This window comes from Caretta caretta, chromosome 23 (assembly GCF_965140235.1).
Source record: "Caretta caretta isolate rCarCar2 chromosome 23, rCarCar1.hap1, whole genome shotgun sequence".
In the NCBI taxonomy this organism is placed as follows: domain Eukaryota; kingdom Metazoa; phylum Chordata; order Testudines; family Cheloniidae; genus Caretta; species Caretta caretta.
In genome coordinates, this window is record NC_134228.1 from 13,933,137 (window position 1) to 13,960,440 (window position 27,304).

At 67.2% G+C, this 27,304-nt stretch overlaps 3 protein-coding genes across 6 annotated transcripts in view; 2 read left to right on the forward strand and 1 right to left on the reverse strand.

Annotated features, from left to right (window-relative positions):
* ARAF (A-Raf proto-oncogene, serine/threonine kinase) lies at positions 1-16,248 on the forward strand. Its single transcript, XM_048833433.2, has 15 exons — positions 1-194; positions 1,057-1,160; positions 1,469-1,571; positions 7,680-7,834; positions 8,110-8,202; positions 8,769-8,916; positions 9,898-9,925; positions 10,232-10,371; positions 11,045-11,247; positions 12,358-12,534; positions 13,383-13,429; positions 13,707-13,825; positions 14,129-14,260; positions 14,934-15,068; positions 15,327-16,248. The coding sequence occupies exons 1-15, from the start codon at positions 18-20 to the stop codon at positions 15,462-15,464; spliced, it is 1,899 nt and encodes a 632-aa protein (XP_048689390.2). The 5' UTR covers positions 1-17; the 3' UTR covers positions 15,465-16,248.
* Positions 16,210-27,304, reverse strand: part of SYN1 (synapsin I) — a 19,318-nt gene continuing 8,223 nt past the window's right edge. For 2 of the 3 annotated variants that reach the window (XM_048833426.2, XM_048833428.2), the window contains exons 6-13: positions 23,878-23,940; positions 23,178-23,320; positions 22,490-22,564; positions 21,655-21,757; positions 21,326-21,466; positions 20,577-20,640; positions 19,827-20,391; positions 16,210-19,338 (exon numbers count right to left, since the gene is read on the reverse strand). In XM_048833426.2, coding sequence (XP_048689383.2) covers positions 19,209-19,338; positions 19,827-20,391; positions 20,577-20,640; positions 21,326-21,466; positions 21,655-21,757; positions 22,490-22,564; positions 23,178-23,320; positions 23,878-23,940 — 1,284 coding nt within the window. In that variant the 3' untranslated portion in view covers positions 16,210-19,208. The remainder of the gene's footprint in view (positions 19,339-19,826; positions 20,392-20,576; positions 20,641-21,325; positions 21,467-21,654; positions 21,758-22,489; positions 22,565-23,177; positions 23,321-23,877; positions 23,941-27,304) is intronic. The other variant, XM_048833427.2, reaches the window with a different exon arrangement.
* TIMP1 (TIMP metallopeptidase inhibitor 1) overlaps positions 25,614-27,304 on the forward strand; it is a 3,990-nt gene continuing 2,299 nt past the window's right edge. The window contains exons 1-2 of one of the 2 annotated variants that reach the window (XM_048833456.2): positions 25,614-25,637; positions 26,719-26,868. In XM_048833456.2, coding sequence (XP_048689413.1) covers positions 26,742-26,868 — 127 coding nt within the window. In that variant the 5' untranslated portion in view covers positions 25,614-25,637; positions 26,719-26,741. Of the gene's footprint in view, positions 25,638-26,128; positions 26,259-26,718; positions 26,869-27,304 lie in introns of those variants that run through there. The other variant, XM_048833455.2, reaches the window with a different exon arrangement.

A 27,304-nucleotide genomic window follows, 5' to 3' on the forward strand; every position in this document is an offset into this window, starting at 1 on the left:
CCCCCGTGGCTTCACCCATGCGGCGCTGCTCGGACTCCGCCTGCCCTGTCTCCAATGGCCTGCACATGGGGGGCCCGGTGCCCATGGAGCCCCCCCGGGGCCCGGCCCCGGACGAGAGCCCCGCAGCCGAGCCGGGCCCGGCCGCGGGCAGCGGCACCGTCAAGGTCTATCTGCCCAACCAGCAGCGCACCGTGGTGAGGGGCCCCTTCGCCGGGAGTGTGAGCACTGTCCATGCAACTGCACACGCGTGTGGCTCAGAGCACGGCTGCCGGAGCACACCTGTGGTGTGCCGGGGAGCGTGAGCACGGTCCGTGCAATTCCATAGGCACGTGGCTTCTTGCACGGCTCCCTGAGTGTGCAGGGAGTGTGAGCACTGTCCATGCAACTGCACACGTGTGTGGCTCAGTGCACGGCTGCCGGAGCACACCTGTGGTGTGCCGGGGAGCGTGAGCCATTGCATAGGCACGTGGCTTCTTGCACGGCTCCTTAGGTATGTATTGGGTGTGCAGGGGATATGAGCACACTCAGTGTCATTGCACATGCATGTGGCTCGTTGCACGGCTCCCTGGGCGTGCAAGGGATTTTGAGCACAATCCATGCATTTGCATGTTCATGCTTCCCGTTGCACGGCTGGCTGAGCGTGCATGAGACAGGCAGGGGACTGGGGGCCGTTCTGTGCAATTGCACACCTGCGTGGCTCATTGCCTGGCTGCCTGTGCTTGCAAAGGGGAGTGTGAGCACGGCGTGTGCAACTGCACACACATGTCTTGTTACACACCTCCCTGGGCATGCACAAGGTGTGTGCAATTGCACATGCACGTGTCTTGGTTCACGGCTCCCTGGGCATGCAAGGGAGCGTGAGCACAGTCCATGCAATTGCACACACGTGTGTCTTGTTGCACGGCTCCCCAGGGGTGAGAGGCAATCCCCGCTCCAGCCGTGCCCTTGCACAAGTGCGGAGGTCTGCCTGGCTACTTGGGGGGGTCTGTTGCCGTCTGGGCAGCGGGAGGGAGGTGAGCTCACCAGTGCCCCAGTGTAACCCCTCCCCCCCGTCAGGTCAACGTGCGGCCAGGAGCCACCGTCTACGACGCCCTAGACAAAGCGCTGAAGGTGCGAGGGCTGAACCAGGACTGCTGCGCGGTGTATCGGTGCCCAGGCGGGTGAGCGGGGCTGCGGGGCGGGAGTGAGCGGACCGGCAGGGCTGGGGCGGGGGCTGCGGGGCGGGAGTGAGGGGCACCGGCAGGGCTGGGGCGGGGGCTGCGGGGCGGGAGTGAGGGGCACCGGCAGGGCTGGGGCGGGGGCTGCGGGGCGGGAGTGAGCGGACCGGCAGGGCTGGGGCGGGGGCTGCGGGGAGGGAGTGAGGGGCACCGGCAGGGCTGGGGCGGGGGCTGCGGGGTGGGAGTGAGGGGCACCGGCAGGGCTGGGGGGGCCCGGGGCTGGTTCCGGTTCTGACCTGTCTCTCTGTCAGGACGAAGCTGCTGACCGAGTGGGACACGGACATCACCCCGCTGGAGGGGCAGGTTCTCTACGTGGAGGTGTTGGACGAAGTGCCCCTCACCATGCACCACTTTGTGAGTCCCAGGAGACCCTACAATAACACACCGGCCCCTGAGAGACCCAACAATAACACACCGGCCCCTGAGAGACCCAACAATAACACACCGGCCCCTGAGAGACCCAACAATAACACACCGGCCCCTGAGACCCTACAATAACACACCGGCCCCGAGAGACCCTACAATAACACACCGGCCCCGAGAGACCCAACAACAACACACCGACCCCGAGAGACCCTACAATAACACACCGGCCCCTGAGAGACCCAACAACAACACACCGGCCCCTGAGAGACCCAACAATAACACACCGGCCCCGAGAGACCCAACAACAACACACCGACCCCGAGAGACCCTACAACAACACACCGGCCCCGAGAGACCCTACAATAACACACCGGCCCCTGAGAGACCCAACAACAACACACCGGCCCCGAGAGACCCTACAATAACACACCGGCCCCTGAGAGACCCAACAATAACACACCGGCCCCGAGAGACCCTACAATAACACACCGGCCCCGAGAGACCCAACAACAACACACCGGCCCCTGAGAGACCCAACAATAACACACCGGCCCCGAGAGACCCTACAATAACACACTGACCCCCCGAGAGACCCAACAATAACACACCGGCCCCGAGAGACCCAACAATAACACACCGGCCCCGAGAGACCCTACAATAACACACCGGCCCCTGAGAGACCCAACAATAACACACCGGCCCCGAGAGACCCTACAATAACACACCGGCCCCGAGAGACCCTACAATAACACACCGGCCCCAAGAGACCCAAGAATAACACACCGGCCCCTGAGAGACCCAACAATAACACACCGGCCCCGAGAGACCCAACAATAACACACCGGCCCCTGAGAGACCCAACAATAACACACCGGCCCCTGAGAGACCCAACAATAACACACCGGCCCCTGAGAGACCCTACAATAACACACCGGCCCCTGAGAGACCCAACAATAACACACCGGCCCCGAGAGACCCTACAATAACACACCGGCCCCTGAGAGACCCTACAATAACACACCGGCCCCTGAGAGACCCAACAATAACACACCGGCCCCGAGAGACCCTACAATAACACACCGGCCCCTGAGAGACCCAACAATAACACACCGGCCCCGAGAGACCCTACAATAACACACCGGCCCCGAGAGACCCAACAATAACACACCGGCCCCGAGAGACCCTACAATAACACACCGGCCCCGAGAGACCCTACAATAACACACCGGCCCCTGAGAGACCCTGCAATAACACACCGGCCCCGAGAGACCCAACAACAACACACCGGCCCCGAGAGACCCAACAATAACACACCGGCCCCTGAGAGACCCAACAATAACACACCGGCCCCTGAGAGACCCAACAATAACACACCGGCCCCGAGAGACCCTACAATAACACACCGGCCCCTGAGAGACCCAACAACAACACACCGGCCCCTGAGAGACCCAACAATAACACACCGGCCCCCGAGAGACCCAACAATAACACACCGGCCCCGAGAGACCCTACAATAACACACCGGCCCCTGAGAGACCCTACAATAACACACCGGCCCCTGAGAGACCCAACAATAACACACCGGCCCCGAGAGACCCAACAATAACACACCGGCCCCGAGAGACCCTACAATAACACACCGGCCCCGAGAGACCCTACAATAACACACCGGCCCCTGAGAGACCCTACAATAACACACCGGCCCCTGAGAGACCCAACAATAACACACCGGCCCCGAGAGACCCTACAATAACACACCGGCCCCGAGAGACCCTACAATAACACACCGGCCCCTGAGAGACCCTACAATAACACACCGGCCCCTGAGAGACCCAACAATAACACACCGGCCCCGAGAGACCCAACAATAACACACCGGCCCCTGAGAGACCCTACAATAACACACCGGCCCCGAGAGACCCTACAATAACACACCGGCCCCTGAGACCCTACAATAACACACCGGCCCCCGAGAGACCCTACAATAACACACCGGCCCCTGAGACCCTACAATAACACACCGGCCCCTGAGAGACCCAACAATAACACACCGGCCCCTGAGAGACCCTACAATAACACACCGGCCCCTGAGAGACCCAACAATAACACACCGGCCCCGAGAGACCCTACAATAACACACCGGCCCCTGAGACCCTACAATAACACACCGGCCCCCGAGAGACCCTACAATAACACACCGGCCCCGAGAGACCCCACAATAACACACCGGCCCCTGAGAGACCCAACAACAACACACCGGCCCCTGAGAGACCCTACAACAACACACCGGCCCCTGAGAGACCCAACAACAACACACCGGCCCCTGAGAGACCCAACAACAACACACCGGCCCCTGAGAGACCCTACAACAACACACCGGCCCCTGAGAGACCCAACAACAACACACCGGCCCCGAGAGACCCAACAATAACACACCGGCCCCCGAGAGACCCAACAATAACACACCGGCCCCAAGAGACCCAACAACAACACACCGGCCCCTGAGAGACCCAACAATAACACACCGGCCCCGAGAGACCCAACAACAACACACCGGCCCCTGAGAGACCCTACAACAACACACCAGCCCCGAGAGACCCAACAATAACACACCGGCCCCTGAGAGACCCAACAATAACACACCGGCCCCGAGAGACCCAACAACAACACACCGGCCCCGAGAGACCCAACAATAACACACCGGCCCCGAGAGACCCAACAATAACACACCGGCCCCGAGAGACCCAACAATAACACACCGGCCCCTGAGAGACCCAACAATAACACACCGGCCCCGAGAGACCCAACAACAACACACCGGCCCCGAGAGACCCAACAATAACACACCGGCCCCGAGAGACCCAACAACAACACACCGGCCCCGAGAGACCCAACAATAACACACCGGCCCCGAGAGACCCTACAATAACACACCGGCCCCTGAGAGACCCAACAATAACACACCGGCCCCTGAGAGACCCAACAATAACACACCGGCCCCGAGAGACCCTACAATAACACACCGGCCCCTGAGAGACCCTACAATAACACACCGGCCCCTGAGAGACCCTACAACAACACACTGACCCCCCGAGAGACCCAACAATAACACACCGGCCCCTGAGAGACCCTACAATAACACACCGGCCCCTGAGAGACCCTACAATAACACACCGGCCCCGAGAGACCCTACAATAACACACCGGCCCCTGAGAGACCCAACAATAACACACCGGCCCCTGAGAGACCCAACAATAACACACCGGCCCCTGAGAGACCCAACAACAACACACCGGCCCCGAGAGACCCTACAATAACACACCGGCCCCTGAGAGACCCTACAATAACACACCGGCCCCTGAGAGACCCAACAATAACACACCGGCCCCTGAGAGACCCAACAACAACACACCGGCCCCGAGAGACCCAACAATAACACACCGGCCCCTGAGAGACCCAACAATAACACACCGGCCCCTGAGAGACCCAACAACAACACACCGGCCCCTGAGAGACCCAACAATAACACACCGGCCCCTGAGAGACCCAACAATAACACACCGGCCCCGAGAGACCCAACAATAACACACCGGCCCCTGAGAGACCCAACAATAACACACCGGCCCCGAGAGACCCTACAATAACACACCGGCCCCGAGAGACCCTACAATAACACACCGGCCCCTGAGAGACCCAACAATAACACACCGGCCCCCGAGAGACCCAACAATAACACACCGGCCCCGAGAGACCCTACAATAACACACCGGCCCCTGAGAGACCCAACAATAACACACCGGCCCCTGAGAGACCCAACAACAACACACCGGCCCCTGAGAGACCCAACAATAACACACCGGCCCCGAGAGACCCTACAATAACACACCGGCCCCTGAGAGACCCAACAATAACACACCGGCCCCTGAGAGACCCTACAATAACACACCGGCCCCTGAGAGACCCAACAACAACACACCGGCCCCTGAGAGACCCAACAATAACACACCGGCCCCTGAGAGACCCTACAATAACACACCGGCCCCTGAGAGACCCAACAACAACACACCGGCCCCGAGAGACCCAACAATAACACACCGGCCCCGAGAGACCCAACAATAACACACCGGCCCCTGAGACCCTACAATAACACACCGGCCCCTGAGAGACCCAACAATAACACACCGGCCCCTGAGAGACCCAACAATAACACACCGGCCCCGAGAGACCCTACAATAACACACCGGCCCCGAGAGACCCTACAATAACACACCGGCCCCGAGAGACCCAACAATAACACACCGGCCCCTGAGAGACCCAACAATAACACACCGGCCCCGAGAGACCCAACAACAACACACCGGCCCCGAGAGACCCAACAATAACACACCGGCCCCTGAGAGACCCTACAATAACACACCGGCCCCTGAGACCCTACAATAACACACCGGCCCCTGAGACCCTACAATAACACACCAGCCCCCTGAGAGACCCAACAACAACACACCGGCCCCCGAGAGACCCAACAATAACACACCGGCCCCGAGAGACCCTACAATAACACACCGGCCCCGAGAGACCCTACAATAACACACCGGCCCCTGAGAGACCCAACAATAACACACCGGCCCCTGAGAGACCCTACAATAACACACCGGCCCCTGAGAGACCCAACAACAACACACCGGCCCCTGAGAGACCCAACAATAACACACCGGCCCCTGAGAGACCCAACAACAACACACCGGCCCCGAGAGACCCAACAATAACACACCGGCCCCTGAGAGACCCAACAATAACACACCGGCCCCGAGAGACCCTACAATAACACACCGGCCCCTGAGAGACCCTACAATAACACACCGGCCCCTGAGAGACCCTACAATAACACACCGGCCCCGAGAGACCCTACAATAACACACCGGCCCCTGAGAGACCCAACAATAACACACCGGCCCCTGAGAGACCCAACAATAACACACCGGCCCCGAGAGACCCAACAATAACACACCGGCCCCTGAGAGACCCAACAATAACACACCGGCCCCTGAGAGACCCAACAACAACACACCGGCCCCTGAGAGACCCTACAATAACACACCGGCCCCTGAGAGACCCAACAATAACACACCGGCCCCTGAGAGACCCAACAACAACACACCGGCCCCTGAGAGACCCTACAATAACACACCGGCCCCTGAGAGACCCTACAATAACACACCGGCCCCTGAGAGACCCAACAACAACACACCGGCCCCGAGAGACCCTACAATAACACACCGGCCCCTGAGAGACCCAACAACAACACACCGGCCCCTGAGAGACCCAACAATAACACACCGGCCCCGAGAGACCCAACAATAACACACCGGCCCCTGAGAGACCCAACAATAACACACCGGCCCCTGAGAGACCCTACAATAACACACCGGCCCCGAGAGACCCTACAATAACACACCGGCCCCGAGAGACCCAACAATAACACACCGGCCCCGAGAGACCCAACAATAACACACCGGCCCCTGAGAGACCCTACAATAACACACCGGCCCCGAGAGACCCTACAATAACACACCGGCCCCGAGAGACCCAACAACAACACACCGGCCCCGAGAGACCCAACAATAACACACCGGCCCCTGAGAGACCCTACAATAACACACCGGCCCCTGAGACCCTACAATAACACACCGGCCCCTGAGACCCTACAATAACACACCGGCCCCTGAGACCCTACAATAACACACCGGCCCCTGAGAGACCCAACAACAACACACCGGCCCCCGAGAGACCCAACAATAACACACCGGCCCCGAGAGACCCCACAATAACACACCGGCCCCTGAGAGACCCAACAACAACACACCGGCCCCTGAGAGACCCAACAACAACACACCGGCCCCTGAGAGACCCAACAATAACACACCGGCCCCTGAGAGACCCTACAATAACAAACTGCACTCTCAGAAAGCCGACAACAGACTCGCCCCTGCCCAGGCCTGGCGCCCTGAGAGACCCAACAACACCACGTCAGGGTGGCTGTTCCCTGGGCAGTGTTTGTCTGTCCCCGCCTCACCCCCACCCCGTCTGTCCCCCCAGGTCCGTAAGACGTTTTTCAGCCTGGCCTTCTGCGACTTCTGCCTTAAGTTCCTGTTCCACGGCTTCCGCTGCCAGACGTGCGGCTACAAATTCCATCAGCAGTGCAGCAGCCGCGTGCCCACCATCTGCGTGGACCTGGGCGTGGCCCACTGCCCGTGAGTGTCCCCCCCAGCCCCCCCAGCCCAAAGGACTGGGGGACCCTGCCTGGCCTGCCATGGGTCGCAGGGACGCAGGCATCCGGGGTGCCGGTGGGAAGGGGATGGTGGGAGACATCAGCACAGCTGGGTGTGAGATGAGGGTGGCCAGGGTCGGGAGTGAGGGGCACCGGCAGGGCTGGGGGGGAGCCCAGGGCTGGGTGAACAGGGGGCTGCAGGTTGGGAGTGAGGGGCATCCGCACCCCACATGCTCTCTCTCTCTCCCCCCACCGCAGGATTTACAGTCATGGCCCGTACCCCGACGTGCCGGGGCAGGATTCCCCCTCGGCCCGGCCCGGCCTGGCCCCCCTAACGCCGCAACCCACCAGGTACGGGAGCCCCCCAGTCCCACCCCACAGGGGACATGGGAGGAAATCACCCCCAGCAAGTTTCTGGAGGAGACAAAGATTGTGGGGGGAACAAAGACAGAGGCCGAGTCACTGATCCAGAGCGGCCGGGGGCTGGGCTGTGTAAACGGCGCCAGGAAGCAATCTGGTGTGATACGGTTCTGTGGAAACCTGGATGCCCGGGAGAGAAGGGGGGGGGCATCCTGACGGGCTGGGGGCAGCGACTCTCAAAGAGCTTTGGGGGGGCCGCTGCAAAGAGGTAACGGGATCCCAGGGTGTGTAAACAGAGGAATCTGGAGTCGGAGCTCTGGGTTTGACCCCGGAGCGACCGCGGCCGGAACCCTGCGGCCCCCCAGGTTCGGGGAGGAGGGAGATCGGTTGGGGAGGGGTCAGAGAAACACCCCCCCGAGGAGGAGGAAGGGGCTAGGAACCCCGTCCTGGAGCAAGGGACTCCAGGAGGTCGGTCCCGTTGGCGCCAAGAAGAAGGGAGGTGCTGACCCGGCTCTCACCCGCCTTTGCCCCCCCCCCCCCCCCCCCCCCGTGCCCAGCTCCCACCAGCAGTGTCTTGGCCCCGACGCCTTCAGCTTCCCGGACCCCCCCGGCGGGGGGCAGCCCCTCCAGCGCCACCGCTCCACCTCCACCCCCAATGTGCACATGGTGAGCACGGCCGACCCCGGGGACGCCGCTGCCCAGCAGGTGAGAGCCCGGCAGGGCGGGGAACGGGGCAGGGGCCTGGCCCCTCTAGGGGGCGCCGGCTCCCCTCCAGCCCCATGGCAGGGACTGCCTGGCTCCAGGGGGCAGGGAACGGGGCAGGGGCCTGACCCCTCCAGGGGGCGCCGGCTCCCCTCCAGCCCCATGGCAGGGACTGCCTGGCTCCAGGGGGCAGGGAACGGGGCAGGGGCCTGGCCCCTCCAGGGGGCGCCGGCTCCCCTCCAGCCCCATGGCAGGGACTGCCTGGCTCCAGGGGGCAGGGAACGGGGCAGGGGCCTGACCCCTCCAGGGGGCTCCGGCTCCCCTCTGGCCCCACGGCAGGGACTGGCTGCCTCCGGGGGGCAGGGAATGGGGCCTGAGACCTTTCCCCTCCAGGGGGCGCCAGCTCCCTTCCGGCCCCACAACAGGGACTGGCTGTCTCCGGGGGGACAGGGAACGGGGCAGGGGCCTGGCCCCTCCAAGGGGCACCAGTTCCCCTCTGGCCCCACGGCAGGGACTGGCTGGCTCCGGGGGGCAGGGAACGGGACAGGGGCCTGGCCCCTCTAGGGGGCTCCGGCTCCCCTCTGGCCCCACGGCAGGGACTGCCTGGCTCCAGGGGGCAGGGAACGGGGCAGGGGCCTGGCCGCTCCAGGGGGCTCCGGCTCCCATCTGACCCCAGGGCAGGGAGTGGCTGGCTCAGGGGGGCAGGAAATGGGGCCTGGGACCTGTCCCCTCTAGGTGTCATGTTAATTGCTGTTAACGAGCAGGGATTCCCTAGGCCCAGCGGGGGGAGCCTGTCCAACCCACGTCCAGCCTGGGGGGCCCGGACGAGGGGGGCCAGCGAGTGTGGGCAGCGGGGGGGACAGGGGAAGGGGCCAGGAATCGTGGGTCGCGCGCAAGCTCGGCCCCACCAGCCTGGGGCGTGGAGACGGGGCCCCGCGGGTTCGTTTCCTCTCGGGGTCTCTGAGCTCTTCCCCCCTTTTTCAGATCGCAGCCATGAGCTTCATCACAGACGGTGAGAAGCCCAGACGTTTGGGGTCGCCGGGCTGTGGGAGGCTCGGGGGGGGTCTCAGCAGGGGAAGCTGGGCTGTGGGTCGGGGGTTCTGGAGGGCACCAGGCAGTGGGGGTGTTCGATGGGGGGCATTGTGCTGCGGGGGGTGGGCAGGGGATTCGGGGGAGGGCCATGCTGCGGGGGGCAGGCGGGAGGGTTGGTGGGGGGGCGTAGTGCTGCACGGGGCAGGCAGGGGGCTCAGTGGAGGCCGTGGGTCAGGGGGCTGCTCTGGGGTCCCCGGCTCACTCCACTCTCTCTGCCCACCTCCAGATGGGGGGGAAGTGTCTCCCCCAGGTCCCAGCCCCGCCCAGGACCCCCCCGGGCGCCGCGGGGCCCCTTCCAAGTCTCCCCCGCAGCCCCCCAAGGAGCGGAAGGGGTCGGCATCGTCGGCCGAGGACAAGAAGAAGGTGGTGAGTTGAGGGGGGTGGCTGGGGGGGATGTCTGCCCCCCCACAGTGTGTCTGCCCCCCACAGTGCCCTGCACCCCCTCCTCCTCATGCCCTGCCCACCAACCCCCCAATCCTGCCCTACTCGCCCAACCTTGTACACCCCCCATGCCCTCTCCTACATCGGGCCCTTGGCTCCTGCCCCCACCCAATCCCGGCCTGCTACCTCTGACCCCCATCCTCAGGGCTCCTGACCCGGACTCCCCCCAACTCCATCCCCCCATCCCCTGCCCCCTGACTCCTCCACAACGCCGATGGGGGGGGGCCGGTGAGAAAGGCCGACCGTGCTGGGGGGAGGGGCGGAGCACGCGGCCGCAAGCCACGGACAGTAGCCGGGGCACCCCGCGGACGGGGCCGCAGCAGGGGGTGCGCGATTTAGGAAACCGCCCCACTGGGGAGGGGGTGAGACCGCGGGGCCGGTGGGAGAAGTGACAGCTGAGCGGGGGGGGGCACCCCAGGGGCCTTCCCATGAAGGGGGGCTCCGAAGAAGCCGGGGATCGGTCATTCTCCCGGGATCTGCACCTGGGGAAAGTGAAGCCGGGTCCGAGGCTGGTGGCGGCATTCGGCTGGGGCAGGCTGGGGGAGGGAACAAGATGAGCCCCCCACTGCCCTCTTCCCCCCCCCTCCGCCCATTGCAGAAGGCCCTGGGCTACCGGGACTCGGGCTACCAGTGGGAGGTGCCCCCGCACGAGGTGATCCTACTGCGCCGGGTGGGAGCCGGGTCCTTCGGCACCGTCTACCAGGGCCAATGGCACGGCCATGTCGCCGTCAAAATCCTCAAGGTGACGCAGCCCACGGCCCAGCAGGTGCAGGCCTTCAAGAACGAGATGCAGGTACTCAGGTAGGAACCCCGGCGTCCGGGAGGGACGTTGGCCTCTCGGGGGAGCAGGAGGGACCCCGGTATCCAGGGAGAACCTGGTGTCCAGGTGGGGCTGGAAGGAACCTGGCATCCGGGATGGGCAGGAGGGACCCCAGTGTGCAAAGGCACAGTGTTGGGGGAGGGACCCAGGCATCCAGGGGTGGCGGGAGGGAACCAGGCGTCTGGGGGGTACCAGTCTGGGGGGGAACCAGACTGGGGAGGTGGCCCCTGTGTCAGGGTTGGCAGGCCGGAAGGAGGGACCCAGGCATCCAGGGGTTCATGGAGCAAGAGGAGGGACCCCAGCTTCCAGTGATTTAGCAGTTTGCGGGGAACCCAGACATCCGGGGGTGGCAGTTGGGGGTGTCCGGCCTTGGCGGTTTGCAGCAGGAGGGACCCAGGCATCCAGAGGTGGTGGTCAGGGGGAATCCAGGCATCTGAGGGTGGCGGTTTGGGGTGGGAGAGACTCAGGCATCCAGGATACCAGTCTGGGGGGAACCAGGCGTCCAGAGACGGTGTCAGGGGAGGGACCGAGGCGTCCGGGAGTGGCAGGAGGGACCCTGGCGTCCAGGGGTACCAGTCTGCGGGGAAGCAGGCATTCGGGGACGGTGTTGGGGGAGGAACCCAGGCATCCGGGGGTGGCGGGAGGGACCCTGCCGTCCGGGGATACCAGTCTGCGGGGAAGCGGGAGTCCGGGGATGGTGGCGGGGGAGGGTACCAGGCGTCCAGGGGTGGCGGGAGGGACCCAGGCGTCCGGGGTACCAGTCTGCGGGGAAGCGGGAGTCCGGGGATGGTGGCGGGGGAGGGTACCAGGCGTCCAGGGGTGGCGGGAGGGACCCAGGCGTCCGGGGATACCAGTCTGCGGGGAAGCGGGAGTCCGGGGATGGTGGCGGGGGAGGGTACCAGGCGTCCAGGGGTGGCGGGAGGGACCCAGGCGTCCGGGGTACCAGTCTGCGGGGAAGCAGGCGTCCAGGGGATGGCGGGAGGGACCCAGGCGTCCGGGGTACCAGTCTGCGGCGAAGCAGGCGTCCAGTGGCCAGGGAGGACGGGCCCCGGCGCCTGCCCCCCCCCCAGTGACCCCCCCTGGCCCCGCAGGCGGACGCGTCACGTCAACGTGCTCCTGTTCATGGGGTTCATGACACGGCCGAGTTTCGCCATCATCACCCAGTGGTGCGAGGGCAGCAGCCTCTACCGGCACCTGCATGTGTGCGAGACCCGGCTCGACGCCCCCGCCCGCACCGAGGTGGCGCGCCAGACGGCCCAGGGCATGGAGTGAGTCCGGGGGGCAGGGCTGACCGGGGGGGCGCTGAGCAGGAGTGGGGGGGGACTGGTGTTATGGGAATATGGGGGGCTGGCACGGTGGGGGGTTACCAATGGGGGGGGGCTGGCGTTATGGGAATATGGGGGGCTGGCGCGTGGGGGGTTGCCAATGGGGGTTGGGGGGCTGGCGTTATGGGAATATGGGGGGCTGGCACGGTGGGGGGTTACCAATGGGGGAGGGGCTGGCGTTATGGGAATATGGGGGGCTGGCGCGTGGGGGGTTGCCCATGGGGGGCTGGTGTGTGGGGGGTTACCAATGGGGGGGGCTGGCATTATGGGAATATGGGGGGCTGGCGCGTGGGGGGTTGCCAATGGGGGGTGGGGGGCTGGCGTTATGGGAATATGGGGGGCTGGCACGGTGGGGGGTTACCAATGGGGGAGGGGCTGGCGTTATGGGAATATGGGGGGCTGGCGCGTGGGGGGTTGCCAATGGGGGGTGGGGGGCTGGCGTTATGGGAATATGGGGGGCTGGCACGTGGGGGGTTGCCAATGGGAGAGGGGTGGGGGGGCTGGCACGGTGGGGGGTTGCCAATGGGAGTGGGGTGGGGGGGCTGGCATTATGGGAATATGGGGGGGCTGGCACGGTGGGGGGTTGCCAATGGGAGAGGGGTGGGGGGCTGGCGTTATGGGAATATGGGGGGGCTGGCGTGGTGGAGGGTTGCCCATGGGGGGCTGGCACGGTGGGGGGTTGCCAATGGGGGAGGGGCGGGGGGCAGACATTATGGGAATATGGGGGGGCTGGCACAGTGGGGGGTGCTGCTCATGGGGGGGCTCCCCCCGGTTTCTCTCCCCACCTCCAGTTATCTTCATGCCAAGAACATCATCCACCGGGACCTGAAATCCAACAGTATCCTACCGGCCCCCCCATGCCGGGCTCCAATGGCGGCAGGGCCAGGGGAATGGGGGGGCGGGGGGCGTATCCAAGATGGCAGCAGGGCCGGGATAATGGGGGGCCGTATCCAAGATGGCGGCAGGAACGGGGGGACGTACCCAAGATGGTGGCGGCGGGGGGGGGTTCTGTGCTGTGGGGCGCGGTGGGGGAGGGGACTTGCGGGGTTGTCCCTGAGGTGGGGGCGTCGTGGGGGGCTCGTCGGTGCTGGTTGCCCCCTAACCCCCCACCCCAGACATCTTCCTGCACGAGGGGCTGACGGTGAAAATCGGCGACTTCGGTCTGGCCACGGTGAAGACGCACTGGAGTGGGGCCCGCCGGGTCGAGCAGCCCCGGGGCTCCGTGCTCTGGATGGTGAGACCCCCACACTGCCCCATAGCGCCCTGCTGACCCCCACGGCGCCTTGCTGAGCCCCACGGCACCCCATAGCGCCCTGCTGACCCCCACAGCGCCCTGCTGAGCCCCACAGCACCCCACAGTGCCCTGCTGAGCCCCACAGCGCCCTGTTGACCCCCACGGCACCCTGCTGAGCCCCATGGTGCCCTGCTGACCCCCATAGAGTCCCGCTGTCATCCCACCCCTCCCTGCCCAGTCCCCCCCCACCTCACCCCCTGCAGGCCCCCCACCCCACAGCCCCCTAACGGTGTCTCCCCGCAGGCCCCCGAGGTGATCCGCATGCAGGACAGCCGCCCCTACAGCTTCCAGTCCGACGTCTACGCCTACGGGGTGGTTCTGTACGAGCTGAGCACGGGGAGCCTCCCCTACGGGCACGTCCGCAGCCGCGACCAGGTACTGCCTGGGCCCCCCCACAGCCCCCCTGGGCCCCCCAGTTACCACCTGGCCCCCCTGCAACTCCCCAGCCCCTCCCTGCACCCGCAGCCTCCCCTACGGGCACGTCCGCAGCCGCGACCAGGTACTGCCTGGGCCCCCCACGGGTCCTTCCACAGCTCCCCCGTCCCCCCAGTACCGCCCGGCCCCCCCACAGCTCCCTGTGCCCCCCCGCAGCCCCCCGGCCCCTCCCTGCACCCGCAGCCTCCCCTACAGGCACATCCGTAGCCACAACCAGGTACCGCCCAGCGCCCCCTCCGTGCTCCCCCGGCACCGCTCACTCCTGACCTGCAGCCCCCTGGCACCCCTCCCTGCTGACCCGCACCTCCCAGTGCCCCCCACTGCTGACTGCAGCCCCCTGGCGCCCGTCACTACTGACCCCCACCTCCCGGCGCTCCTTGCTGCCACCTGCACCCCCCGGCACTCCTCGCGTCCGACCCGCAGCCCCCCGGCACCCCTCATTGACAACCCGCAGCCCCCCGGCACTCCTCGCTGCCAGACCGCAGCCCCTGCCAGCCCAGTCCTGGGCTCTCCGCAGCTCTGCTGGTGCCCCTCACTCCCGACTCGCAGCTCCTCGGGTTCTAAATGGGGGTTTCGGGGTGTCCTGTCTCTGACCCAATCCCTCGCCCGCCAGATCCTGTTCATGGTGGGCCGGGGGTACCTGTCCCCTGACATGAGCCGGGTGCCGAGCACCTGCCCCAAGGCCCTGAAGAGACTCATGACGAACTGCCTGAAATTCAACCGAGAGGAGAGACCTCTCTTCCCCCAGGTGAGTGGGGGCGGGGCCCGGACGCCTGGGTTCTCTCTCTGGCCCTGGCAGAGGAGTGGGGGCTAGTGGTCAGAGTGGAGAAGGGGGCAGGGAGCCGGGACTCCTGGGTTCTCTCTCCAGTCCTGGGAGGGGAGTGGGGGCAAGTGGTCAGAGAGGGGAACAGGAAGCCAGGACTCTTGGGTTCTCCCCCCAGGACTCTTGGGTGGTCCCTGGGGGCGGGGCTTGGAGGGACCCATCTCACCCCCTTTTTCCCCCCAGATCCTGGCCACGGTGGAGCAGCTGCAACGGCTCCTCCCCAAGCTGGAGCGAAGCATGTCCGAACCCTCCCTGCACCGCACCTCCCACCCCGACCCTGGCGGCTCCTCCCCCCCATCGCCCCTGCCCCCCCTCGCCTAGCCCGGACAGACGGACTGCCCCGTGCCAGGGTGGGCGGATGACCCCCCACCCCCGGCGCCAGGAGCTGCCCGCTGCTCTGAGCCTCCCCCAGCCTGGGGGGGGGGCTACGGGACCCAGGCATCCGGGAGCAACTATGGGAGAGGGGGGCAAGCACACCAAGGGGCTGGGGAGCTTATATGGAGATCAATGTGTGAACCCCCACCCTGTCATCCCCCCCGGGCAGTTCGCTCTTCCCTGCTGCCCCGCCCCAGAGGTGGCTGCAGCCCGGCATCCCCGGCCAGTGTTCTATGGGGCCGTTCCCGGCTGCCCCGCCCCAGAGGTGGGTGCATTAACGGCAACCCCAGCCGGCGTTCTATGGGGCCGTTCCTGGCTGCCCTGCCCCAGAGGTGGCTGCATTAGCGGCAACCCTAGCCGGCGTTCTATGGGGCCGATCCCTGCTGCCCCGCCCCAGAGGTGGCTGCATCCCGGCATCCCCGGCCGGTGTTCTATGGGGCCGTTCCCGGCTGCCCCGCCCCAGAGGTGGGTGCATTAACGGCAACCCCAGCCGGCGTTCTATGGGGCCGTTCCTGGCTGCCCCGCCCCAGAGGTGGCTGCATTAGCAGCAACCCTAGCCGGCGTTCTATGGGGCTGATCCCTGCTGCCCCACCCCAGAGGTGAGTGCATTAATGGCAACCCTGGCCGGCGTTCTATGGGGCCATTCCCGGCTGCCCCGCCCCAGAGGTGGCTGCATTAACGGCGACCCACGGGCTGTTAAATCTCGATTTTAATATATCGGTCTCTGGTTTCCCGGCCTCGCGCCGCGTTTCTTTGACATCACAGACGATGGGGACCCACGACAGTGTCACAAGTATCACTAACGGGGGGGAGGGGAGCAATTAGTGCTCGACTGCCCTGCCCCCACCCCATCCCCTTCACAGTCGGAACTGGGGCGGGGGGGCAGCGGCGGGGGGGGGGGAGGGGCCCGATCCTGGGCTCCCTCCTGCACGCCCTCCCCCCAGGGCCCGATTTGGGGCAGGGGGTCGAAGCGTCATGGCACGACACGGAAACGACACGCAAACATCACGTGCTGGGGGGGCATCACGACACTGCGCTGGGGGGAGCGCTCAAAAATATAGAGGGGGCAAGACTCTGAGATATGTACAGGGGGGAGCTGATGGGGGGCAGGAGGGCATTGTGGGGGCCACTGGGGAAAGGGGGATGGGCTGGTGGGGTAGTACATGGGGGGTATCAGAGGAGGGGGATGGGGTGTTGCTGGGGGGGCAGAGATGTGGGGGTAGAACGGGGGCTAGGGTGGATTTGGGGGTGGGGGCTTGTGGGAGGCAGCCTGGGGGGGGTGTTGCTGGGGGGCAGGGATGTGAGGGTATGGGGGGGCTAGGGTGGATTTGGGGGTAGGGGCCTCGCAGGAGGCAGCCTGGGGGGTGTTGCTGGGGGCAGGGATGTGTGGGTATTGTGGGGTGGGGGGTCTTGGGAGGCAGCCTGGGGGGTGTTTCTGGGGGACAGGGATGTGGGGGAGCTAGGGTGCATTTGCGGGGGTTGTGGGCTCCCATGAGTCAGCATGGGGGGGCAGGGATGTGGGGGAATTAGGGGTGGATTCAGGGGTGGGAGGCTTGTGGGAGGCACCATGGGGGTGTTGCTGGGGGCAGGGATGTGGGGGTGTTATGGGGCGGCTAGGGTGCATTTGGGGGTGGGGGCTGTTAATTTCACACACAGCCACACCAACCCATCGGTAGCACAAACACAAACGTCCATGTCCTGTCCCCCGTCCCCCCTACCAGCACAGGGCGCATTGTGGGGACCCCGGTGTCCGGGGGGCTGAATGCAGCAGTTCCGGCTCCAGGCAGCGGCAGGTGCTGGGTCTTCAGCTCCTCGGGGTCCCCGTCAGGGGGATGGATGTTGCAGTGAGGGGGAGTCATTGGGGTCCCCAGGAGGATCAATGGGGCCATTGGGGGTGTCAGGGAGGGGCCGTGGCATCACTTGGTGGGCTGTGGCGGGCTCCCAGGGGCAGGAGAGCAGAAGCAGTGGGAGAGACCCAGAGGCAGCAGAGGGGTCTCTGGGGGGCCAGGGGAAGTGTGGGGAACCAGGGTTGGAGGAGGGTTCTGGGGGGGCTGGGACAACAGGGGGGGTCTCTGGCAGAAGAAGGGAGGTCTCTGAAAAGCAGCAGGGGGGACCGGGGACAGTGGGGGAGTCTCTAGAGGCTGGGGCAGCAGGGGAGGGTCTCTGGGGGCGCCGGGGGAAGTAGGGGAGAACCAGGGGCAGCGGGGGGGGGGGTCACTCAGAGAAGAGGCTGGTGAAGCTCTGGGGTGTGTCCGGGGGGGGGTCTCTGGGGGGGTCACTCGGAGAAGAGGCTGGTGAACCTCGGGGGGGTCACTCAGAGAAGAGGCTGGCAAAGCTCTGGGGGGTCTCTGAGGAGGTCTTGGGGGGGCCGGGGGTCACTCGGAGAAGAGGCTGGCGAAGCTCTGAGGGGGTCTCTGAGGAGGTATCGGGGGGGGCCGGGGTGGGTCTCGGGGGTCACTCGGAGAAGAGGCTGGCGAAGCTCGGGGGGGGTCTCTGAGGAGGTCTCGGGGGGGCCGGGGGGGGTCTCGGGGGTCACTCGGAGAAGAGGCTGGCGAAGCTCGGGGGGGGTCTCTGAGGAGGTCTCGGGGGGGCCAGGGGGGGTCTCGGGGGTCACTCGGAAAAGAGGCTGGCGAAGCTCGGGGGGGTCTCTGAGGAGGTCTCGGGGGGGCCGGGGGGGGGTCTCGGGGGTCACTCGGAGAAGAGGCTGGCGAAGCTCTGGGGGGGTCTCTGAGGGGGTCTCTGAGGAGGTCTCGGGGGGGGCCGGGGGGGGTCTCGGGGGTCACTCGGAGAAGAGGCTGGCGAAGCTCGGGGGGGCCGGGGGGGTCTCGGGGGTCACTCGGAGAAGAGGCTGGCGAAGCTCGGGGGGGTCTCTGAGGAGGTCTCGGGGGGGCGGGGGGGGTCTCGGGGGTCACTCGGAGAAGAGGCTGGCGAAGCTCTGGGGGGGTCTCTGAGGGGGGCCGGGGGGGGTCTCGGGGGTCACTCGGAGAAGAGGCTGGCGAAGCTGGGGGGGGTCTCTGAGGAGGTCTCGGGGGGGGGTCTCGGGGGTCACTCGGAGAAGAGGCTGGCGAAGCTCGGGGGGGGCCGGGGAGGGTCTCGGGGGTCACTCGGAGAAGAGGCTGGCGAAGCTCTGGGGGGGTCTCTGAGGGGGGCCGGGGGGGGTCTCGGGGGTCACTCGGAGAAGAGGCTGGCGAAGCTTGGGGGGGGGCCGGGGGGGGTCTCGGGGGTCACTCGGAAAAGAGGCTGGCGAAGCTGGGGGGGGTCTCTGAGGAGGTCTTGGGGGGGCCGGGGGGGTCTCGGGGGTCACTCAGAGAAGAGGCTGGCGAAGCTGGGGGGGGATCTCTGAGGAGGTCTCGGGGGGGTCTCGGGGGTCACTTGGAGAAGAGGCTGGCGAAGCTCGGGGGGCGTCTCTGAGGGGGGCCGGGAGGGTCTCGGGGGGGCCGGGGGGGGTCTCGGGGTCACTCGGAGAAGAGGCTGGCGAAGCTCTGGGGGGGGTCTCTGAGGGGGTCTCGGGGGGGCCGGGGGGGGTCTCGGGGGTCACTCGGAGAAGAGGCTGGCGAAGCTCGGGGGGGGTCTCTGAGGGGGGCCGGGGGGGGTCTCGGGGGTCACTCGGAGAAGAGGCTGGCGAAGCTCGGGGGGGGTTTCTGAGGGGGGCCGGGAGGGTCTCGGGGGGGCCAGGGGGGGTCTCGGGGGTCACTCAGAGAAGAGGCTGGCGAAGCTCTGGCGGAGTGAGCGGATGGACTCGGCCCCGGCCTCCTCCGGGCTAGCGGTGGCCCGCGCCGGCTCTGCAAGGGGGAAGGAGCCGGTCAGAGACTGGGACTTGCTGCGGGGGGAGGGGGCCGTGGGGGGAGGGGAAGGGGGGAGAGAAAGACACGATTAATCCATGCCAGGCAGTAGCACAGCAGGGGGTGAGTGGGGGGCCCCCCCCGGGACAGGCACTGACCCCCCCACCCCCCGGGCGCAGGCCATAAGCGGTGAGGGGGAGACAAGCAGGAGAATGGAGACCCCCCCATCCAACACCCCCCCCCCAACTAGCCCCCAGTCCCCTCCCAGAGCCAAGGCGAGAACACAGGTGTTCGGGCTCCCAGCCCCCCCCACATCCCTACTAGACCCCCACTCCCCTCCCAGAGCTGGGGAGAGAACCCAGGCGTCCTGGCTCCCAACCCCCCAACCACTAGACCCCCACTCCCCTCCCAGAGCTGGGGAGAGAACCCAGGCATCCTGGCTCACAACCCCCCAACCACTAGACCCCACTCCCCTCCCAGAGCCAGGACAGAACCCAGGAGTCCTGGGGCAGGGGGGGGTCCTTACTTCATCTGGGGCTGGGGCACCGGCAGCTCCGGGGTGGGTTTCTGAGCCACTTGGGGTTTTCCGTGTGCTGGAGGGGGCCGGCTGCCCCCCTGGGCGCTGGGCCGCGGCTGCTGGGTGGTGGGGGGCGCCGGGCGGGGCTGGGGGGGGGCCCGCTGGCTGGAGGGCGCCCCCTGGCTGCTCTGCCGGGGTGGTGCTCGCTGCTGGGCCCCTGGGGGGCGCTGCTGGGGAGGCTGCTGAGGCTGGGGAGAGGCCCCCCCGGACTTTGGCTGCGACTGGGGGGACTGGCCCCCAGCCCCGGGGCTGGGTCCCCGCTGGGGCTGGGGGGCTGGGGGGACTCCCACACCGGGCTGGGGGGCTCGGGAGCCTTGTGGGATGCCGGGGCCCGGCTGGCGCTGCTGGGGGGGACCCATGGGGCGCTGCTGGGGGGCGGTGGGGCTGGGCAGGCGCTGCTGCAGGGGGGGGCCACCAGGCTGGGGGGCCAGGCCGGAGAGCTGCTGCCCCTGTGGGGGGGGGCGCTGCTGAGATGGGGGGCGCTGGGGGTGTGGGGCTGGTGGCTGTGGTCCCCCTGCAAGAGAGAGAGAGAGAAAGACCATTAGTGGGGGGACATGGGGGGGCGCCATGCTCCAGGGGGTTGGTGGGGGGGCTGTGCTGTGGGGGCCGGGGGGTCAGTGGGGGGTGCCATGCTTCAGGGGACAGAAAGGGGGCTCAGTGGGAGGGGCTGAGCAGTGGGGGTTGCTGTTCGAGACCCACCCTGCGGGGGGGGCCGTTGCTGCGCCGTGGGTCCTTGTCTCTGCCCAGCCGGGGCTCCCTGCGCCTGTAAGAGAAAGGGGGTGTCAGTTGGGGGAGGGGTCGTGCCCGGGGGGGTGAGGAGGGGACGTTGGGTGGGGAGCCTGAACTGCTCAGGAAGTGGGGTCACGAAGTTATGGGGGAGTGGGGGGTACCTGGACCTAGTCCCCCCCACACGCCAGGGAAGGGAGTGGGGTGGGGGAATTTTCTTAATTTTTGGTGTGAATACTGTGTTGTGCCTCAGTTTCCCCTGGGCGTTGCACGATGACCCAGGTGGTGGGACAGGGCGTTTGATGCAGAGACTCGTGTGCCCCCCCCCCCGGGATGTGGCGCCCAGGGCTGGTGGAGGGCCTGGGGCTTCCCCACAGTGGGGGTGGGGTTTGGGGGCACGAGGGTACCTGGGGAGGGGGTGGGGGTTTGGGGGCACGAGGGTACCTGGGCCGGTTCCCCCCGCACCAGGGAGGGGGTGGGGGTTCAGGGGCAGGAGGGTATGTGGGCCGGCCCCCCCCAGGGAGGGGGGAGGGGTTCAGGGCCAGAGGGTACCTGGGCCAGGCCCCCCTGTACCAGGGAGGGGGTGGGGGTTCGGGCCAGGGGGCACTTGGGGAGGGGGGGGTTCAGGGCAGGGGGGTACCTGGGCCGGGCCCCCCCGCACCAGGGAGGGGGGGTTTGAGGCAGGGGGCACCTGGGGAGGGGGGGTTCAGGATGGGGGGTACCTGGGCCAGGCCCCCCCGCACCGGGGAGGGGGTGGGGGTTCGGGGCAGGGCCTGCGCCATGCGCCCCAGGACCAGCTGCACAATCTGCTCTTTGTCTTCGTCCTGCTGGTCCCCGATCAGGGGCATGGAGGAGCCGACGACCTGGGAGGGGGAAATGTTGCGGGGGGGGTGTTAGCAGCAGTGGGACCCAGGCGTCCGGGCAGTGGTGGGGGGCGGCTCATCAGCCATCCCCTCGTTGCGGACCCAGGCATCCAGGAGACACACTCTGACACAGCCACTTGTGGGCTCCCTCCCCCAGGCTGCCCCCCAGGCCCCCACAGCGAGGTCACCTCAATGATGTGGTCACGCCCGTCCTTGCCGTGCAGGGCTTCCACCGCGCAGATGTCCAGCCCCCCGAAAATCTCCGAGCAGGTGTCGACCCACAGCCGGTACCTGGGGGGGGGTGGGAAGGGGGGATGAGCAACACCCCCTGACAGAGACCTCACCCCAAATCCTGAGGACCCCCCAATAACCCCCACAGAGAGACCCCCTTCCCCCAAGCCCTTGGGGGCACCCCAAAGACCACCACAGAGAGACCCCCTGCCCCCCAGCCTCCAGGGACCTCCCCAGTGACCCCCACAGAGAGACCCCCCTACCCCCAGCCTCTGGGGAGCCCCCTATTATCCCCCATCCCTCATGGAGAGACTTCCCCCCACACACAGAGACAATGCCCCCCCCAGACAGACCCCCAGCCTCCCCGCCTTCATGGAGACCCCACCAGGACCCCTACTGCCCCCCACCCCCCACACCGACCCCAAAGGTCTCCCCTTCCCTTCCCTGCCCAGCCCTCCTCGTGGGACCCCCCAAACCCTGCCCCTGCCCCCCCCAGCGGGTGACCAGACCCCTCCCGTCCCTGCCATCCACTGGGGTCTTCACCTTTAGCCCCGCCCACCGGGGCTACCCCAGCCCAGCCCCCACTAGCCCCCTTCAGGCCCGACCCCAGTGACCCTTCCCTTAGTCTCTGCCCCCCGCCACCGCAGCCTCCTTTAGCCCTGCCCCTTCTCCAGCCCCATGGAGCCCCGCCCCCCAAGGGGTCTCTGACCCCCCAGCAGCCTCCTTTAGCCCCGCCCCTTCCCCAGCCCCATGGAGCCCCGCCCCCAGGGGGTCGCCCCCCCAGCCCCGCACCTGTCAGACATGGCGATTTGCTCCAGCATGGCTGAGCCCGTGTTCGTTTTCCAATTCCCCGAGACCGAGGTTCTCCTGGGCCGAGACGGGGGCGTTAGAGGGGGACATTGGGGGTGCTGTGGGGTGGGACGGGGGCCCCTAAGGGGGTGCTGCGGGGTGGGACAGGGACACGGTGGGGCAGGGCAGGGTGGGGGCCCCTGAGGGGGTGCTGCGGGGGGGGATGGGTGGGACGGGGTGCCACAGAGCAGGGTGGGAACCCCTAAGGGGATGCTGAGGGGCAGGATAGGGGCACTGGGGGGCAGGGCAGTGGGACAGGGGCGCTGGGGGACGGGGCAGCGGGATGGCGGTGCAGGGAGGCGGGCACCCCTAAGGGGGTGCTGCAGGGTGGGACAGGGACACGGTGGGGCAGGGCAGGGTGGGGGCCCCTGAGGGGGTGCTGCAGGGTGGGACAGGTGGGATGGGGTGCCATGGGGCGGTGACCCCTAAGGGGATGCTGAGGGGCAGGACAGGGGCACTGGGGGGCAGGGTAGCGGGACGGGGGCGCTGGGGGACGGGGCAGCGGGATGGCAGCGCCGGGGGGCGGGCGCCCCAAGGGGGTGCTGCGGGATGGGACAGGGACACGGTGGGGCAGGGCAGGGTGGGGGCCCCTGAGGGGGCGCCGGGGGGCAGGCCGGGGGGGGACACTCACATATAAGCCTTGTAGCTGGTGCCGATTTTCTGCACCCGCAGGTCGTACTTGGCGTCGACGAAGGGCTCGGCCGTGGCGTACGTCCGGGCCAGGGCCACCACGCTGGCGATGTCCTGGAAGTCGTACTGGTTCTCCACCCTCACCTGGGGGGCGGGCGGGACCCTTCAGCGCCAGCCCCCTTCCCCCCCAGGGCCGGGCAGGGTCACCCCGCGGGGGAGGTGCAGAACCTGGCATCTCACACCTAGGGGGCGCCGGGGGGGGCTCCCCCCCGGGCTGCCCCAAGCCGTGGGGTGCGTTTGCCCCCCAGGGGCCCTCCAGCCGAGAGCAGGCAGCGGCGATGCCTTCGCCCCCCAATCAAAGCATCACCCCCAAGACAAACATCTCTGGCCCCCTCCCCCGTGTCCCCTCTGAGGAGGGACTTCCTGTTTTGCCAGGTCAGGCAGGACACGCCCCTAGAGAGCCAAACCCCGCCCCCTGGGGAGGAACTTCCTGCTTTGGCAGCTCAGACTGACCAATGGGGAGAGAGGCGGGAACCTCCCTCGTCTGCCCCCCCACACACGTTCCGTTCAGTATTTCCCCCACCCTCATCTCCTCCCTCCTCTAGTTACTTAGGGGGCCAATGCAGGGCCACCGCTGGGGATACCCCACTCAAAGTGGGCGGAGCACAGGGCAGAGAGGGCAAAGGGGGCGGGGCGCTTACCTTGCCCATCCCAGAGTGGGCGTGGCCCATCTTCACCACCACGGGGTACCTGGGGGTCGTCAGCTGGGGAGAGAGAGAGAGAGAGAGGGGAGGAGGGGAATCAGGGGGTGCCCCTCACTCCCAAACCACAGCCCTTTGGGCTCGCCCCCCCCCAGCCCTGCCGGTGCCCCTCACTCCCAACCCGCAGCCCCCCCCAGCCCGTGAGTCCAGACACCCAGGCGCGGTTTTGGCTGCCCCTCAGCCCCGGCCGCCTGTTTCCAATCCAGGCCTGGCTCCCTGCCCGTCTGCCCGTGGCCTGGCACCGCCCCCCTCCCTTCCTGGAATAACGGGCTATAAATGTAAATCCCCCACCCACCGCCGCACCAGACACAGACCCCCCCCCCCGGTAGACACCCACCCAGGTCAGCGGGGCCATCACACCTCAGCCCCAAGCCCCCAATTCCCTGGCAATCCCTTTGAGCTGGGATCCGGCCCCCCCGGCCACACACACAGCTCTAACCACCAGACCCCACGCCCCTCCCAGTGCCGGGGAGAGAACCCAGGAGCCCTGGCTCCCAGCCCCCCACTGCTCTGACCACCAGACCCCACTCCCCTCCCAGAGCCAGGGAGAGAACCCAGGAGTCCTGGCTCCCAGCCCCCCCTGCTCTGACCACCAGACCCCACCCCCCTCTGGCGGGGGAGAGAACCCAGGAGTCCTGGCTCCCAGCGCCCCCTCCATCCCAGTAGGCCCCACTCCATGGACATACAGAAACCAGACACTTTGCACTCAGGCATCACTGGGCCGATTTCGCCCGGAAGGGGTCATAGGTCAGAGACAGAAAATAATTTCTCATGAACTTCAGTAAATTGTTATTAAAGGAAATAACAAGGAGCTGTGTCAGCCGGAGCCAGCCCACCCGGCGCTGAGATGCAGCCAGCTCTGGGGCGGGGCAGCTGGGGAACAGCCACATATAACGCCACATGGGGACGCCTCCCCCAGCCGCAGCCACCTCTGGGTTGAGGGGAGTATCTGGTTTAGGGGCTGGGGGGCGGGGTCTGAGACTTGGGGCCCGTCCTTCACCCCCTTCCCGGCTCCGATGTGTGTATAAGCACGGTCCAGGTTGTGCAAGGAGTGAAGCTGGGAGGGAATCCTGGGGTCACGGCCCCACTTCCCCAATGGCCCAGGGTGAGTCACCCCCTCCCCCCCCGCCCCACGCCTGCCTCACTTCCTGCCACCGGCATTGGGAAACCCAGACTTTCTCTGCAAGCACGACCCACAGCCCGCCCCCTGCTTGTCCCCACTAAGGCCCCCTGACCCCTCCAGCCAGCCCGAAGCCTGCCCCCAATTCCCCATACAGCCTGCCTCCCAATTCCCCCCAGCCAGGCCCCCGATCCCCCACACACCCTGCCCTGATTCCCCCCCAGCCAGGCCCCTGGGATTGCAAATCGCCCTCAGAACCAGCCCCCCACAACCATATGGAGTCTCCCACACACAGCCCCGGCCGGCTGCTCCAGCTGGGGCGTTGTGGGGAGCAGGACACTGGCTGTCTGTGTGGGGGCTGACCCCATCCTGGCACACACAGGGCAGGGGTGCCCCTCACTCCTGCCCCGGCTCAGGGCAAGTCACGGAGTCCCAGCCAAAGGGGGCAGGTTTAACCAGAACGGGCCGCGCAGAACCTCCAGCACCTTCGAGCCCAGGCCGGGAGGAAAGAACCCAGGAGTCCTGGCTCCCAGCCCCCCCGCTCTGAGCTCTCTGTGGCAGGAGGTCACTGAGTCCCAGGGTGAGTCAGCCCCCAGCTGCCCTGCCCCACCCGCAACGGGGTCCCGGTGACGCAGATGATACAAGACCTGTGAGCTCAGCACCTGGGGCAGGGAGGGGGCAGAGGAGCTGCGGGGGTGTCACCCCATGGGAGGGGGCTGAGAGCCCCCTGCCCGCCCCCCGGAGCCGCCTGCCAGCCCCCACCCGACCCCCAACCACCTCCTGCAGCCCAGACCCCCCCGTCCCCTGCTGAGCACCCTGCCGACCCCCCAGCCCCTCCCTGCCCCTGCTGAGCCCCCTGCTTGCCCCCAGCCAGCCCCCGGTTCCCCATAGAGCCTGCCCCATTCCCTCACCTCCACCCCGCTCCTCCCCCACTCGCGGCTGGGTTCTCAAGAACCAGCCGCGGCTGCTGACTAATCAGACCCCCCTCATGGGGGGGGGACGCTGGGGGAGGGGGGAGCTGGAGCCGCCCCCACCGGGCAAGAGACGTCAGAGAACCCCCCCCCCCGCTGACATCACCCCCCTCCCCTCCGCCCAGCGCGGCCGGCACAGGAAAAGGGGGGGCCGGGGGGGACGTGGGGACTATATAGGGGCCGGCGGGGCTGAGCCAGGCACCGCGGAGCCCGACAGCCCCACGGTCCAGGTAGGAGAGAGGGCCCCCCACAGAGCCCCCTCCGGTTCCCCCCCCGGCCCTTCTGCTGCCCCCCCGGTCCTTTCCGCTGGGCCCCCCCGCTCCTTCCCGCCTGCCCCCCCCGCCCTTCTGCTGGGCCCCCCCGCCCCTTCCGCTGGGCCCCCGGCCCCCCCAAGTCCTTTCCCCACTTCTCTTCTAACTTCTCCTTTTTCTCTGGCAGAGAAACACTCCCCCCCCCAGCCCTGCCGGCGCCCCTCACTCCCGACCCGCAGCCCCCTGCCAGCCCGGCCCTGGGCCCCCCCTGTCTCCAGGCCAGGCCAGAGCAGAAACTGCTGGAAAAGGCTGGGGGTTGGAGTAGTGGGGAGCCCCCCATAGCGCCCCCTGTAGGGAGAGGCCAGGCTGGGGTGATTCTGGGGGGCTGGGGGTGTCTCCATCTCTCGTGGGTCTAACCGGCTCCGCCCCCCCCCCCCAGACCCCCTCGATCCCAGCGTCACCATGAGCCCTGTCGCCTCGAGCCGGCTGCTGGCGGGAGCGATCCTGGTCCTGGCGCTGGGGGACCCCACGGCCGCCTGCAGCTGCGCCCCCCAGCACCCCCAGACGGCGTTCTGCGAGGCTGACGTCGGTGAGTGACCCCTGACCCCACCCCCTGTCCCCCAGCACCCTTCTGAGCCCCCCATCCCCCAGTACCGCCTGACCCCACCCCCTGTCCCCCAGCACCCCTCTGAGCCCCTGCCTCCCAGTACCCCCAGCTGAGCCCCCCACCCCAAGCACCCCCAGATGGCATTCTGCCAGGCCACCAGTGAGTGACCCCTGACCTCACCCCCTGTCCCCCAGCACCCCTCTGAGCCCCCCATCCCCAGTACCCCCTGACCCCACCCCCTGTCCCCCAGCACCCCTCTGAGCCCCCTGCCTCCCAGTACCCCCAGCTGAGCCCCCCACCCCAAGCACCCCCAGACGGCATTCTGCCAGGCCATCAGTGAGTGACCCCTGACCTCACCCCCTGTCCCCCAGCACCCCTCTGAGCCCCCCAGTTCCCTCCTCTGAGCCCCCCACCCTGA

Coding starts and splice junctions, on each gene's coding strand:
- ARAF (XM_048833433.2), top strand. CDS start 18: ATGCGGCGCTGCTCGGACTCCGCCTGCCCTGTCTCCAATGGCCTGCAC. Junction 11,248..12,357: donor AACGAGATGCAGGTACTCAG/GTAGGAACCCCG, acceptor CTGGCCCCGCAG/GCGGACGCGTCACGTCAACG. Junction 14,261..14,933: donor ACGTCCGCAGCCGCGACCAG/GTACTGCCTGGG, acceptor CTCGCCCGCCAG/ATCCTGTTCATGGTGGGCCG.